General features: G+C 39.5%; 1 protein-coding gene across 1 annotated transcript in view; it reads left to right on the plus strand.

The window, feature by feature from the left end:
* micu3a (mitochondrial calcium uptake family, member 3a) overlaps nt 1-12,957 on the plus strand; it is a 90,276-nt gene that overhangs the window by 59,734 nt on the left and 17,585 nt on the right. The window contains exon 8 of the mRNA XM_060915884.1: nt 10,861-10,952. Within this exon, the coding sequence (XP_060771867.1) occupies nt 10,861-10,952 (92 nt within the window). The remainder of the gene's footprint in view (nt 1-10,860; nt 10,953-12,957) is intronic.

Below are 12,957 nucleotides of genomic sequence, written 5' to 3' on the forward strand. Positions count from 1 at the left end.
AACGACAAGAAAAGGAAAGTAAGTTCAGTTGCACCAGTTCTCCGGAGTGTAAGCAGAGCAGTAATGGTGGAGTACTCAGTATGGAGAAAATGGAGAATGAGTGGACCAGTCATCAGATTTCTCCACTGGATATGCTTTTTTTTTTTTTTCCTTCCTCTCTTCCCCCTGCTGGATATGCTTGCCTTAGCAGCAATATCTCACCCTTATGTGGAAGAAGTGAATGAACGAAGAACTGAAAGTCAGATTGTTTCGAAACAATCGGCTGCAAGCTCGGCCTTCAAGAAGCACAAACGCAGACGCGTAAGATGCGACTCTCATTTCAGTCTCATAACAACAACACTTGTTGTTTACCTGCATTTAGATTAATACATGTAACTTGTATTGCGTGTTTAAGTTACCGGTATAAGATTATTTAATTGGCTTCAGAATGTGATTGTCTCAGTTCATCTGATTATTTAATTAGCCTTTTACGTTTTATCAGTGAAAATGCATGCGTGTACATGTATGCTGCATAAGTTATAACACCTATCCTGTTTTAATGAGAGCCACATGAGACACAAGAGTCAAGGATGGAGATACTATCCACTCAGAAGTGTATTTAAAAATGAAGGTTCTGCATATCTCCTTTAAGATCAAAACTGTTCTCACTGACCTTCCACTCAACACTAACAAACACTAACACTTAAGATTCATCAAAAACAGGGCGAGATATTGTTTATGAAACTGAATCACTGTTCATCCAGTAATAGTACTAACCAAACAAGTTTAATAACTCTCTCATGTAACCTCGTTTAGCGTAGCCCTGACGAGCCCTCTTCTTTTCACATTTTCAGTGTGCACTCATTTCTCTTGCTAGTGATTGCTAACCCACTAATGGGCCGCCCCTGTGCTGCCGACCCTCCCTCAGGTGTCGAAAAAAGAAAGCCGAGAGAAGTATGTGGCGCGGAGCTACTGGGACGTGTTGAGACGAAGCGCCAGCCAAGCGCTCTTTTCTGACCTGGCAGAGGTACAGCTTCAGCCCTCACTCTCTCATCCCTCGCTTTTTTCATTCATCGTCCTCACCATGAGCACATCCGTCTCCATGTACAGAGCGAGGTCCTGCTCTAACACACCTGATTGATCAAATCGAGTGTACTAGAGCGGGGGAAACCGCTCACACTCCTAACTACTGGGTACGGAGTATGAGTGTTTTTATTATTATTTTTGACCCAAGTTTGTTTACTTGTATCTATTTCACCTCATTAGTGAACACGGAAGGATCTCGAAGCACTGGGTCTTGTATCTGTGACTGTTACTTCAACCTCATCAATAGAGTACGATATTTTAAGAGCCGTTCATTTCGAATTGAAAATATCGAGCGCCCTTCCAGAACGCGTGGCTTGATTTGAGCGGTACTGGATGCGGATGCAAATTACGCTCCCACTTTGTAAAATAATTGTTTTCTTCATAAACTGAGACTTAAGGCCAATTTATGCTGACAACGCAGTCCTCGCAGATGGCGTCGCAGATGGCGTCTGCGTAGCGCCCCCCCTTCGCAGACGCTCTGCGCGCACCTCCCAAAAATTGTGACCACCGCAGAAGCCTCGCAGACAGCGTCGCAGACAAGAGGGCTCTGATTGGTCCACTCTACATCCGCTGTACACGCACTTCCGCTTCCCTACTTTCCCGGTTTGGTTTGTTTTCACGACCGCCATTTTTAAAAACACGAGCGAAGATGGAGCAGCACGAAGAGCGGTTGATCGAGGAAGTGAGGAAGTACGTACATCTATACGACTCCAGTTCTAGTCATTATAAGTAACCGGAGGATAAACACTCCACTAACCACACCCACCAACTACTCCTAGCGATTTCGTGACTTCGCGCCCCCTTGCGTTGTGGCGGTGAATAACATCGCGCACGCCTCTTACTCCCCGCTCAACGATAAATTACAACTGTCTGCGAAAACCTATCTGCGAAAGCCTTGTCGCAAGAGCATGCATAGGCCCTTAGAATGCACATTCATGGCACGATTTAGTGCCATTGCAGCCAAAGATGGACAACAACGAAGTTCTGGCACTGTGAGAAATATCTGATTTAAAATCTCAGTATGAGCGCGATTATGGCACTCGTGTACAATCCACCAATCAGGAGACACCAGACTTAGATATAGCAGTGAAATGTAAACGAAGCAGAGATGCTAATTGACAGAAAAATCCCATTATGCAATAATAAGTACTGATTATTGTAATGTGTGAGCTGCGCATTTTGGCTTGTACACCGTTTTCGTACATACCCCGCAAGGTTTTTAATTTTTTCACACGTTATTTTCTTTTCACAACATTTAATTGACTTTATAATCATTTCCATTTTAAGAATCGATCCATAGAGCTAGATCATTGGCTCGTCACACCACCTAGTATAAATGTACAAAACGAATTAATGGGGAGACACGAAACAGGTGCACACAGTCAGCTAAAACGAATCCACCACAGTGCGGCTTGTATGATGAGCACAGTATGCTAGATCATGGACTGTAGACTGTAGTGCCGACATATAACTAGTAATCCTTCACGGATCTAGCACGTCAGCAGGGAGGTTCTATGTCTTTTCGAGGGTTCCAACATCACACAGCAGCAGACAAGTGGGAGGCGATGATCTGTTTATTTGGCTGTGTTGAGACGATTTAACAGTGAGGAAACTGCAGCCTAATGACACTGCTGAGCCATACATCTGCTCTTTATTTACACAGTCTGTTACTCACAGTGTGTGTGTGTGAGAGAGAAAGAGATAGTAATTCGAGAGCCCACTCTTCCAGATGACACACAGGATTGTTTGTATTATTGACTGCACGCTCTCAGATGAACACTTAGACCGTGTGTGTGTTTGTAAGTGTCTGATGAGTGTGTGTCTGAGTGACTGCGTGTGGAAGTGTGTGTTAGTCATCCCACTAATCACTGTTTTTCACCTGCCAGATCAAAGGCTAAAAGCCCTCAAGTGATGACTCCGCCCCAAGGGGCGTGGCTGTCTACGGTGTAACGCGATGATGACTTTGTAGTAGTGGTTTCCAGGAACTGTGACGTAACGCTCCTTATATCAATCTTACAGGAAACTGAGGAATGGAAAAAGAGTGAATGTCGTAACAGAAAGCAGGGGTAGTTCAGCAATTAAAGGAGAGTTCGAAAAAAAACAAACCTATTTTGCTTATTCTCCACATGCTGTCAGTCAGTCAAGAAGCTACTGTGCTAATGCAGTTTATAATTTTCTTGACAAAATGAGTAAAACTGGTAACATTCAACGTTGTACTTTTGAGCTCGAATCGCTTTTCAAAATGGCTGCTTGGTTACTTTTTTTTTTACAAAATGGCTGCTTGGTCATGCGGTTTGTTTTAATTAATTTATTTATTTTTACAAATTGACTGCTTGGTCATGTTTTTTAAACAAAATGGCTGTTTGGTCATGTGGTTTTATTTTTTATTTTTTTCACAAATTGACTGCTTGGTCATGTTTTTTTTTTCACAAGATGGCTGCTTGGTCATGTGGTTTGTTTTTGTTTGTTTTTATTTATAAATTTTAATTTTTTACAAAATGGCTGCTTGGTCACCTTTTTAACAAGTTGGTTGCTTGGTCACGTTTTTTTTAACAAAATGGCTGCTTGGTGATGTGGTTTCTATTTATTTATTTATTTATTTATTTTTTACAAATTGGCTGTTTGGTCATGGTTTTTTTTCTTTTTTTTTTAATGAATTGGCTGCTTGGGTTTTTTTTTTACAAAATGGCTGCTTTGTCATGCATTTCTGTGTTTTTTTGTTTTGTTTTGTTTTTTAAATAGGCTGCTTGGTCATTTTTTTATTATTATTATTATTATTATTATTACAAAATGGCTGCTTGGTCATGGGGTTTTTTTTTGGTTGTTTTTTTCAATGCAAATTGTCTGCTTGGTCATGTTTTTTTTAACAAAATGGCTGCTTGGGTTTTTATTTTTATTTTTTTACAAAATGGCTGCTTTGTCATGCATTGTTGTGGGGTTTTTTTTTGTTTGTTTGTTTTTTAAATAGGCTGCTTGGTCATTTTTATTATTATTTTTACAAAATGTCTGCTTGGTCATGGGTTTTTGTTTGTTTGTTGTTTTTTTTGAATGCAAATTGTCTGCTTGGTCATGTTTTTTAACAAAATGGCTGCTTAGGTTTTATTTTATTTACAACCCCGATTCCAAAAAAGTTGGGACAAAGTACAAATTGTAAATAAAAACAGAATGCAGTGATATGGAAGTTTCAAAATTCCATATTTTATTCAAAATAGAACATAGATGACATATCAAATGTTTAAACTGAGAAAATGTATCATTTAAAGAGAAAAATTAGGTGATTTTAAATTTCACGACAACAACACATCTCAAAAAAGTTGGGACAAGGCCATGTTTACCACTGTGAGACATCCCCTTTTCTCTTTACAACAGTCTGTAAATGTCTGGGGACTGAGGAGACAAGTTGCTCAAGTTTAGGGATAGGAATGTTAACCCATTCTTGTCTAATGTAGGATTCTAGTTGCTCAACTGTCTTAGGTCTTTTTTGTCGTATCTTCCGTTTTATGATACGCCAAATGTTTTCTATGGGTGAAAGATCTGGACTGCAGGCTGGCCAGTTCAGTACCCGGACCCTTCTTCTACACAGCCATGATGCTGTAATTGATGCAGTATGTGGTTTGGCATTGTCATGTTGGAAAATGCAAGGTCTTCCCTGAAAGAGACGTCGTCTGGATGGGAGCATATGTTGCTCTAGAACCTGGATAATACCTTTCAGCATTGATGGTGTCTTTCCAGATGTGTAAGCTGCCCATGCCCCACACACTAATGCAACCCCATACCATCAGAGATGCAGGCTTCTGAACTGAGCGCTGATAACAACTTGGGTTGTCCTTCTCCTCTTTAGTCCGAATGACACAGCGTCCCTGATTTCCATAAAGAACTTGAAATTTTAATTCGTCTGACCACAGAGCAGTTTTCCACTTTGCCACAGTCCATTTTAAATGAGCCTTGGCCCAGAGAAGACGTCTGCGCTTCTGGATCATGTTTAGATACGGCTTCTTCTTTGAACTATAGAGTTTTAGCTGGCAACGGCGGATGGCACGGTGAATTGTGTTCACAGATGATGTTCTCTGGAAATATTCCTGAGCCCATTTTGTGATTTCCAATCCAGAAGCATGCCTGTATGTGATGCAGTGCCGTCTAAGGGCCCGAAGATCACGGGCACCCAGTATGGTTTTCCGGCCTTGACCCTTACGCACAGAGATTCTTCCAGATTCTCTGAATCTTTTGATGATATTATGCACTGTAGATGATATGTTCAAACTCTTTGCAATTTTACACTGTCGAACTCCTTTCTGATATTGCTCCACTATTTGTCGGCGCAGAATTAGGGGGATTGGTGATCCTCTTCCCATCTTTACTTCTGAGAGCCGCTGCCACTCCAAGATGCTCTTTTTATACCCAGTCATGTTAATGACCTATTGCCAATTGACCTAATGAGTTGCAATTTGGTCCTCCAGCTGTTCCTTTTTTGTACCTTTAACTTTTCCAGCCTCTTATTGCCCCGTCCCAACTTTTTTGAAATGTGTTGCTGTCATGAAATTTCAAATGAGCCGATATTTGGCATGAAATTTCAAAATGTCTCACTTTCGACATTTGATATGTTGTCTATGTTCTATTGTGAATACAATATCAGTTTTTGAGATTTGTAAATTATTGCATTCCGTTTTTATTTACAATTTGTACTTTGTCCCAACTTTTTTGGAATCAGGGTTTTATTTATTTATTTATTTATTTATTACAAAATGGCTGCTTTGTCATGCATTGTTGTGTTTTTTTGTTTGTTTGTTTTTTGTTTTTTAAATAGGCTGCTTGGTTATTATTATTATTATTATTATTATTATTATTATTATTATTATTTAATGGCTGCTTTGTCATGCATTGTTGTGGATTTTTTTTTTTTAATAGGCTGCTTGGTCTTTTTCTATTATAATTTGTTTTTGTTTTTTTTTTACAAAATGGCTGCTTGGTCATGGGTTTTTTTTTTTGTTTGTTTTTTTGAATGCAAATTGTCTGTTTGGTCATGTTTTTTAACAAAATGGCTGCTTGGTTTTTTTTTTTTTTTACAAAATGGCTGCTTTGTCTTTTTTTTTTTTTTTAATAGGCTGCTTGGTCTTTATTATTTTATTATTATTATTTTTTTTTTTTACAAAATGGGTGCTTTGTCATGCATTGTTGTGGTGTTTGTTTATTTAAATAATAGGCTGCTTGGTAATTTTTTTTTTTTTTTAACACAAGGCTGCTTGGTCACCTTTTCAAACAAAATGGCTGCTTTATCATGCATTATTGTGGTGGGTTTTTTTTAAATAATAACAAAGGCTGCTTGGTCATGTATTTTTTTGATTATTTGAATATATATATTTTACAAAATGGCTGCGTTGTGGGTTTTTTGTTTTGTTTGTTTGTTTGTTTGTTTGTTTGTTTGTTTGTTTGTTTGTTTGTTTGTTTGTTTGTTTTTTAAAACAAAATCTAAGATCCACAAAGTTCATCTGAGGTCCACCAATCAGAGGATGGAGCAGGATGATCTCAAATACACAGGACAGCTACAAAAAGGGTCATGGTGTCCTTTTATTAAGCCAAATATGCTAATGGTCAGAAAAAAAATCTCTGTATTACCTCAAGCCTGTTTTCTGCACAGGATGAGTTCCAGATGATTGGTGACGTACACAGGAAAAAAAAAAAACTTCCTTTAATCACAGGTCTATCGTAAGAGGATCTTCATCGTATAATCTGACCTGGAGAACACACATTATCACCTAGTCTACTCAAGAGTTCAGCAACGATTTATTGGGATCGTCTCCGACAGTATGACGAGTGACGATGTTGAAAGTAATAGCGCAGTTTAAAATCTGTTTTTAGGTGTGAGTCATTCGTAGTTTAATAGAAAACAAAATAAGCAGATGTCTGACACAAAGCACCTCTTGGCTGGTTGACCGGTTTCTGATTTTAGAGACATTTTCTATTTAGTAGTTCACAGACTTATTTCTTTGAGGTTCTGCCCCATCAGCTGGAAGGTGGTGAGTTCAAATCCCAGGACTATCGTCCTTATCCACTATAAAGTCTGTGTCACTTTCACATTTTTTGGGGGATGTGATTAATAATGCTTCATAATAAGATGAACATATTATTTAAATATATATAGGAAGGCTGTGTTGACTTAAGTGAAAAACTAAAAAGTTCATTTCCCAGTGAAGATCTTTTGTTGTGTGGTTTTGTTTTGTTTTTTTTTGGGGGGGGGGATTTCACCTGAACTGTGATTTGGGCCGATACTTGTCTGAGGACTGTGTACTGTATGTGATGTGTAGCACTTTTCCATTTCCACCTCACCTCAAACACTCTATGTTCCTGTCTGATTCCTTTGCTTGAGTCCACCATTCTTTCTCTTTTTGTAACCTCTTTTCTAAATGCTTGAAATGGTTTCTCCCCGGATAGGATTTTAATCTGGAGGTATTGCGGAGGCATGGATCGAAGCTCTGCTCTTGTTTGTCTTGAATGCACTTAAAGCTTTTGAAAAAGGGCGTGCCCAATGAAATTTGGCATGATAGGCTCCTCCTATATCTCAGCCTCTGGCATATGGCATGTATAATACAAGATCAAGCCTACACTTAAATTTAGAACCCTTATGGGTTCTTTGGTTCTTCTGGGACAACGCTTGAAGGTTGTCTGTAGAATCCTACAACAGAATGTTTCCTTATTAGAAGAATCTTTTCAGGAGGTTATGAACCCTTACAAACCTCTTGAAGAACCTTTTGTACCAAGTGCCAAGAGCTAAATTTGGTTCTCGGTACTAAGAAAGTAAAGACCATCAATTTGGAGCTTGTACCACTCACTTTCTCAGTTAATACACACAATCTTAGAAAGAAAAGGTTCTTTAAAGGTTCATTGCTTCCGAAAAAGTTTGACTTGGAACCCTTTCAGACAGGAAAACATTTTGCTGTAAAGTTAAACTTTGTTGGAGGGACAACTGAAGAACACTGAAGGGTTCTAAATTTAAGAGTGCACTGGATATATTTTTTTTTTTAACAGTCAATTTTTTTTCAGCTGCATTATTATTATTATTATTATTATTATTATTATTATTATTTTATTCTTGCAACAACAACACCTTTGTCTATGCTATTTCATTAATTGCTTTCAAATCTGATTCCATTTGGCAAGTTGATACCTTTTTACAATATTTCTTCAAACCTTAACAGATACCCCTTTTCCACCAAATCAGTTCCAGGGCTGGTTCGGGGTCAGTGCTGGTGCTGGTTCACAACTCGTTCAACTTACGAGCCAGCTGAGAACCAGTTTGCTTTTCCATAGCTCGCAGTGCTAAGGGAAGCCACGTCAGTTACGTCGCTGTATACGTCATTACGTTGCTGTATATGTCAGTTACGTCGCTACGTTTGCATAAACCTTGGCGCGAATATCGAAGCAAAAACAACACGGAAGAAGCAGCAGCAACAATAATAATAATGGATGACTTCGCGTTTGTACAGCTGCTGCTTCTCGTCACTTAAAAATGGCAATCTTTCGTGGTCTTGTTACTGTTGTTGGTCTTAACAACTCCACCCCCCCGCTGACGTAAGCAGTTCTTTCCTCTGGCCCAGCAGAGAGTTGGTGCTAGCCTGGAACCGGTTTTTCTGGCCCTAGAGCCAGTTCTTTGTCAGTGGAAACAGAAAACCCGGTTCCAAACTAAGCACTGGCCCCGAACCAGCCCTGGAACTGCTTTGGTGGAAAAGGGGCAAGAGAGTCACTGTCGCATTAAAAAAAAAAAAAAAAGTGTTTCTCTGTATTTTCTACACAAAGTTGAATAAATAGTAAATTAGAACTATGACAACTGATTAACAATACCATCATAATTTGGTAACCGACCATTGATTCATCATTACCATAATAATTTAGCATATTTTGCAATTAAAAAAAAAATTTAAATAAATTAAATTAATAAACAAACATTCCCCACATTGTTCTCTAATAACCAGTAAATAACTTGGGTTGTTGTCAGGACGAAGATATCCACCCCCTCGTGTCAGCTTTTCTTGGGACCAAACCAGCAGTGCTTCAGTGTTGGTGCCGTGACCCAGATCTGTTGCGGTGGAAAAGTGTAATGGTTCCAAATTAGACACCAAGACTGGAGGCTCGTTGATTGGCCTGTCAGGCTAGTAAGGGAGGCGTGGCCTATCACTCTGTTTCCGGTTAAAACTGAAACTCTTACTCAATACTGAATCACTTTGCATCATATCGTGTTGCTTCAAAGGAGTCCGGTTATCCTGGATGATGATACTATCACAAATGTCATTTTTATTATTCCCCACTGGCCGAAAGGCCCAAAAGGGGATTATGTCGTGGTGATGTACTGTATGCATGTCCATCTGTCCCTCCCTCCCTCCGTCCTGGGAAGGGTACTCACCTTCTGAAATCAACTCTTCTCACAATTTTTGGATGAATTTCACCAAACTTGGCAGGATTCTTTGTTATATGTCGGTAGTACGCATATTGTAATTTTGTTCAATTCGGTCACATTTTATTAGAGTTACAGCCCTTGATTAACAAAATTATACTTTCACAATTTCATGAAGGTGTGCTAGCCTTCCGACATCAACTCCTCTCTCAATTTTTGGATGAATTTTTCGACGCTTGGCAAAAGGCCTTGTTATATGATGGTAATACGCATATTGCGATTTAATTTCGTTTGTGAAAATTTTACCAGAGTTTTGACCCTTGATTAAATAACTTTGTACTTTTGACAATTTCATGAGGGTGTACGTTCTTCTGAAATCAACTCATCTCACAATTTGTGGAGGAATTTTACCAAATTTGGGAAAAGGCTTTGTTATATGACAGTTATACGCAGATTGAAATTTCGTTTAATTTGGGCAAATTTTCCCAGAGTTATGCCCTTGATTATTGACAAACTTGTACTTTGTCAATTTCATCAAGATGTGCCTGCTTTCTGAAATCAACTTCCCTCACAATTTTTGGAGGAATTTCATGTAATTTGGCAAATTTTTAATCCCCTGCTGGCCGAAAGGCCTGAAGGGGGATTATGTTGTGGCGTTGTCTGTCCGGCCGTCCTTCCCGGGAAGGGTACTCACCTTCTGAAATCAACTCCTCTCACGATTTTTGGAGGAATTTCATGAAACTTGGCAGGATTCTTTGTTATATGTCAGTCATGTGCATATTGCAATTTCGTTCAATTCAGTCGCGTTTTACCAGAGTTATGGGATAGTTGCCAGCGGGGGATATTGTGCTCTCAGAACACTCTTATTCTCATGGCTGTGAGGAAAAAAAATTTTGGCGAGTATATTGGACTTTCAGAGAAAGAGTGAAGGAAGGAAGAGGAAGGGTTTATCTGCAGCAGGAAAAAGGTGGACTCTATTCACCTATTCACACATCGGCATTTATGTGTGAATGCAGCCTGTCTCTGAAATGCATGGCCTGTGATGTCTTCGTGCATCTTCTCGTCTGTCAGCGTCTGTCTGTCTCTGTCTTCATTTGCTCAGATTTATGGAGTGCATATTTTACACAAATGCACATATTGATATATCTGTGAATGTGTGGCGCTCTTGTATTTGTCTCGCACTCGTCTTTCAATCTTTATGCCTGATGTTTTCATCTGAATGGTATAAAGATGGCTGCATCTGTGCAAGTCCCACTTTGGTGAACCTGAATGCACCGAACGAAGCAGTTCCTTGGATTCCTCTGCATCCTTGATGAACAGCCTCTTCATCCAATCACCTCAGACTATTTTCTCAGTCACTCCTTTTCTTTTCTTTTCTGCCCTGCCCCCTCTTGGCCCTCTCTGATCAGCGCACAGACGAGAGCATGATTGACACCACGCTGCTCATACACTTCTTCGGGAAGAAAGGAAAGGCAGAGTTGACGTTTGACGACTTCTACAGGTACCCGACACTGACCACGCACTGACAATGAAGCTTTATTTGTCTCTCAATATGTCAGCAAGCCAGTTTATGATGTATTACTGCTGTTTTGACACCGTATGATTCCATAACCTCACCTTTTACAGTAAACGCTCTTATATCCTCATTTATTTCTCGTATTTATTCAAAATGGACTCGCATTCATAAATATACCTTTGACTCAAAATCCCTCATACAGCTCAGATTCTTACAAAACTCTATGTTCACACTTTCGACTCTTGAATTCAAATAAAATGTTCTTGCGTCGAATATTTTACTTCACAAATGCTCTCCCGTTCACCCATTCACCTCTCGCATTCACAAATTTACCTCTCGCATTTACATAAAATGCTCCGACGTCATAAACGTTCCTCTCGCATTCACAAAAAATTCCTCTCACGTTCTCAAATCTACCTTTTTGTACCAAACGCTCTCACTTTCACTAATTTGCCTCTCGTATTTGCACAAATTGCTTTCACGTTCACAATTTTACTTCTCATTGTGATGTATGATGTTCTCAGAATCAGGGCTTTGAACCGGTTCAAGGAACGAAAACCGGGAACTTTTTCTATTTCACATGGAACAGAAACGAAACCAGAAACTTTATTTTTTATGTTCTGGAACAGAAACGCTTATTAAAAATAATGGTAACCGGTTAATACCAGTTTTTATTTCGTTCCTCAAAGTTTCCGTAGCCTACAAATAAAAAAGTCATTCTTCTCCTGCGCAAGTTTCTATGACCCGCTGGGGTTCACTTCCTGTGTGACGTTCGCTGACTGAATGGAGAGAGCGGGAGGGTGGACTACTATCACGCCTCCACATCTTAAATAAGAGGTAAATATTGCAGTCTATCGTTATTCAAAAACGTCAATTTCAAACACGATATCAATATATTTGTCCACGTTAATGAGAGGCTCGCGAACATTAAATGACGTTAACCTCTGTTAGCCTATCAATGCATAGGGCCTGACTAGCCTTTGGTAACACACTAAACGAATTCTCTTTCATTTTTGGCACTTTTTCTGTTTGTGTAGATGGGAAGACATACTGAGAATCCAAATCACCAACATTTGAAATAATAATTGTTTTGAATTATTTCTTGCCTTATTTAATGAAGGTTGTAATAGAATTAGCCTACATTTGGCTTAAGCTGGATGAGACAGAGACATAATTTTATAGCCATTTGCTAAACAGCTGACAGGGAACGTAATTAACCGTTCCGGGAACGAAATTTTTTTGTTCTAACCGGTTCGGGAACGTCTATTTAATGGTGGAACCCAAAACCGGAAACGTTAAAATTCCGTTTCTGTTCGGAACGAACCAATAGGAAAAAAATTCTGGTTCAAAACCCTGCTCAGAATTTTCCTACACTCTGCTTTTAATTTTAGAAATATCCGCTGCTCACGTTCATATAAAATGCTCTCTTACCTTTCGCATTTGTACAACATGTGCCTTCACTGATAAGTGTCCTTTCACATTCACTGAAGATGCTCTCACATGCCCTAATTAGCTTTTTTTTTTTAACAAAAATTTACATAAAAAGGTTTCATATCCAATACTTTGCTTCTCTCATTCATCCAAAATGCTCTGACATTCATTTGTTTAAACCTTTACACAAAAATGGAGACATAATGCCATGAATATAATCTCATCTCATTATCTCTAGCCGCTTTATCCTGTTCTACAGGGTCGCAGGCAAGCTGGAGCCTATCCCAGCTGACTACGGGTGAAAGGCGGGGTACACCCTGGACAAGTCGCCAGGCCATCACAGGGCTGACACATAGACACAGACAACCATTCACACCTACAGTCAATTTAGAGTCACCAGTTAACCTAACCTGCATGTCTTTGGACTGTGGGGGAAACCGGAGCACCCGGAGGAAACCCACGCAGACACGGGGAGAACATGCAAACTCCGCACAGAAAGGCCCTCGCCGGCCCCGGGGCTCGAACCCAGGACCTTCTTGCTGTGAGGCGACAGTGCTAA

This window comes from Neoarius graeffei, chromosome 3 (assembly GCF_027579695.1).
Source record: "Neoarius graeffei isolate fNeoGra1 chromosome 3, fNeoGra1.pri, whole genome shotgun sequence".
Lineage (NCBI taxonomy): Eukaryota > Metazoa > Chordata > Actinopteri > Siluriformes > Ariidae > Neoarius > Neoarius graeffei.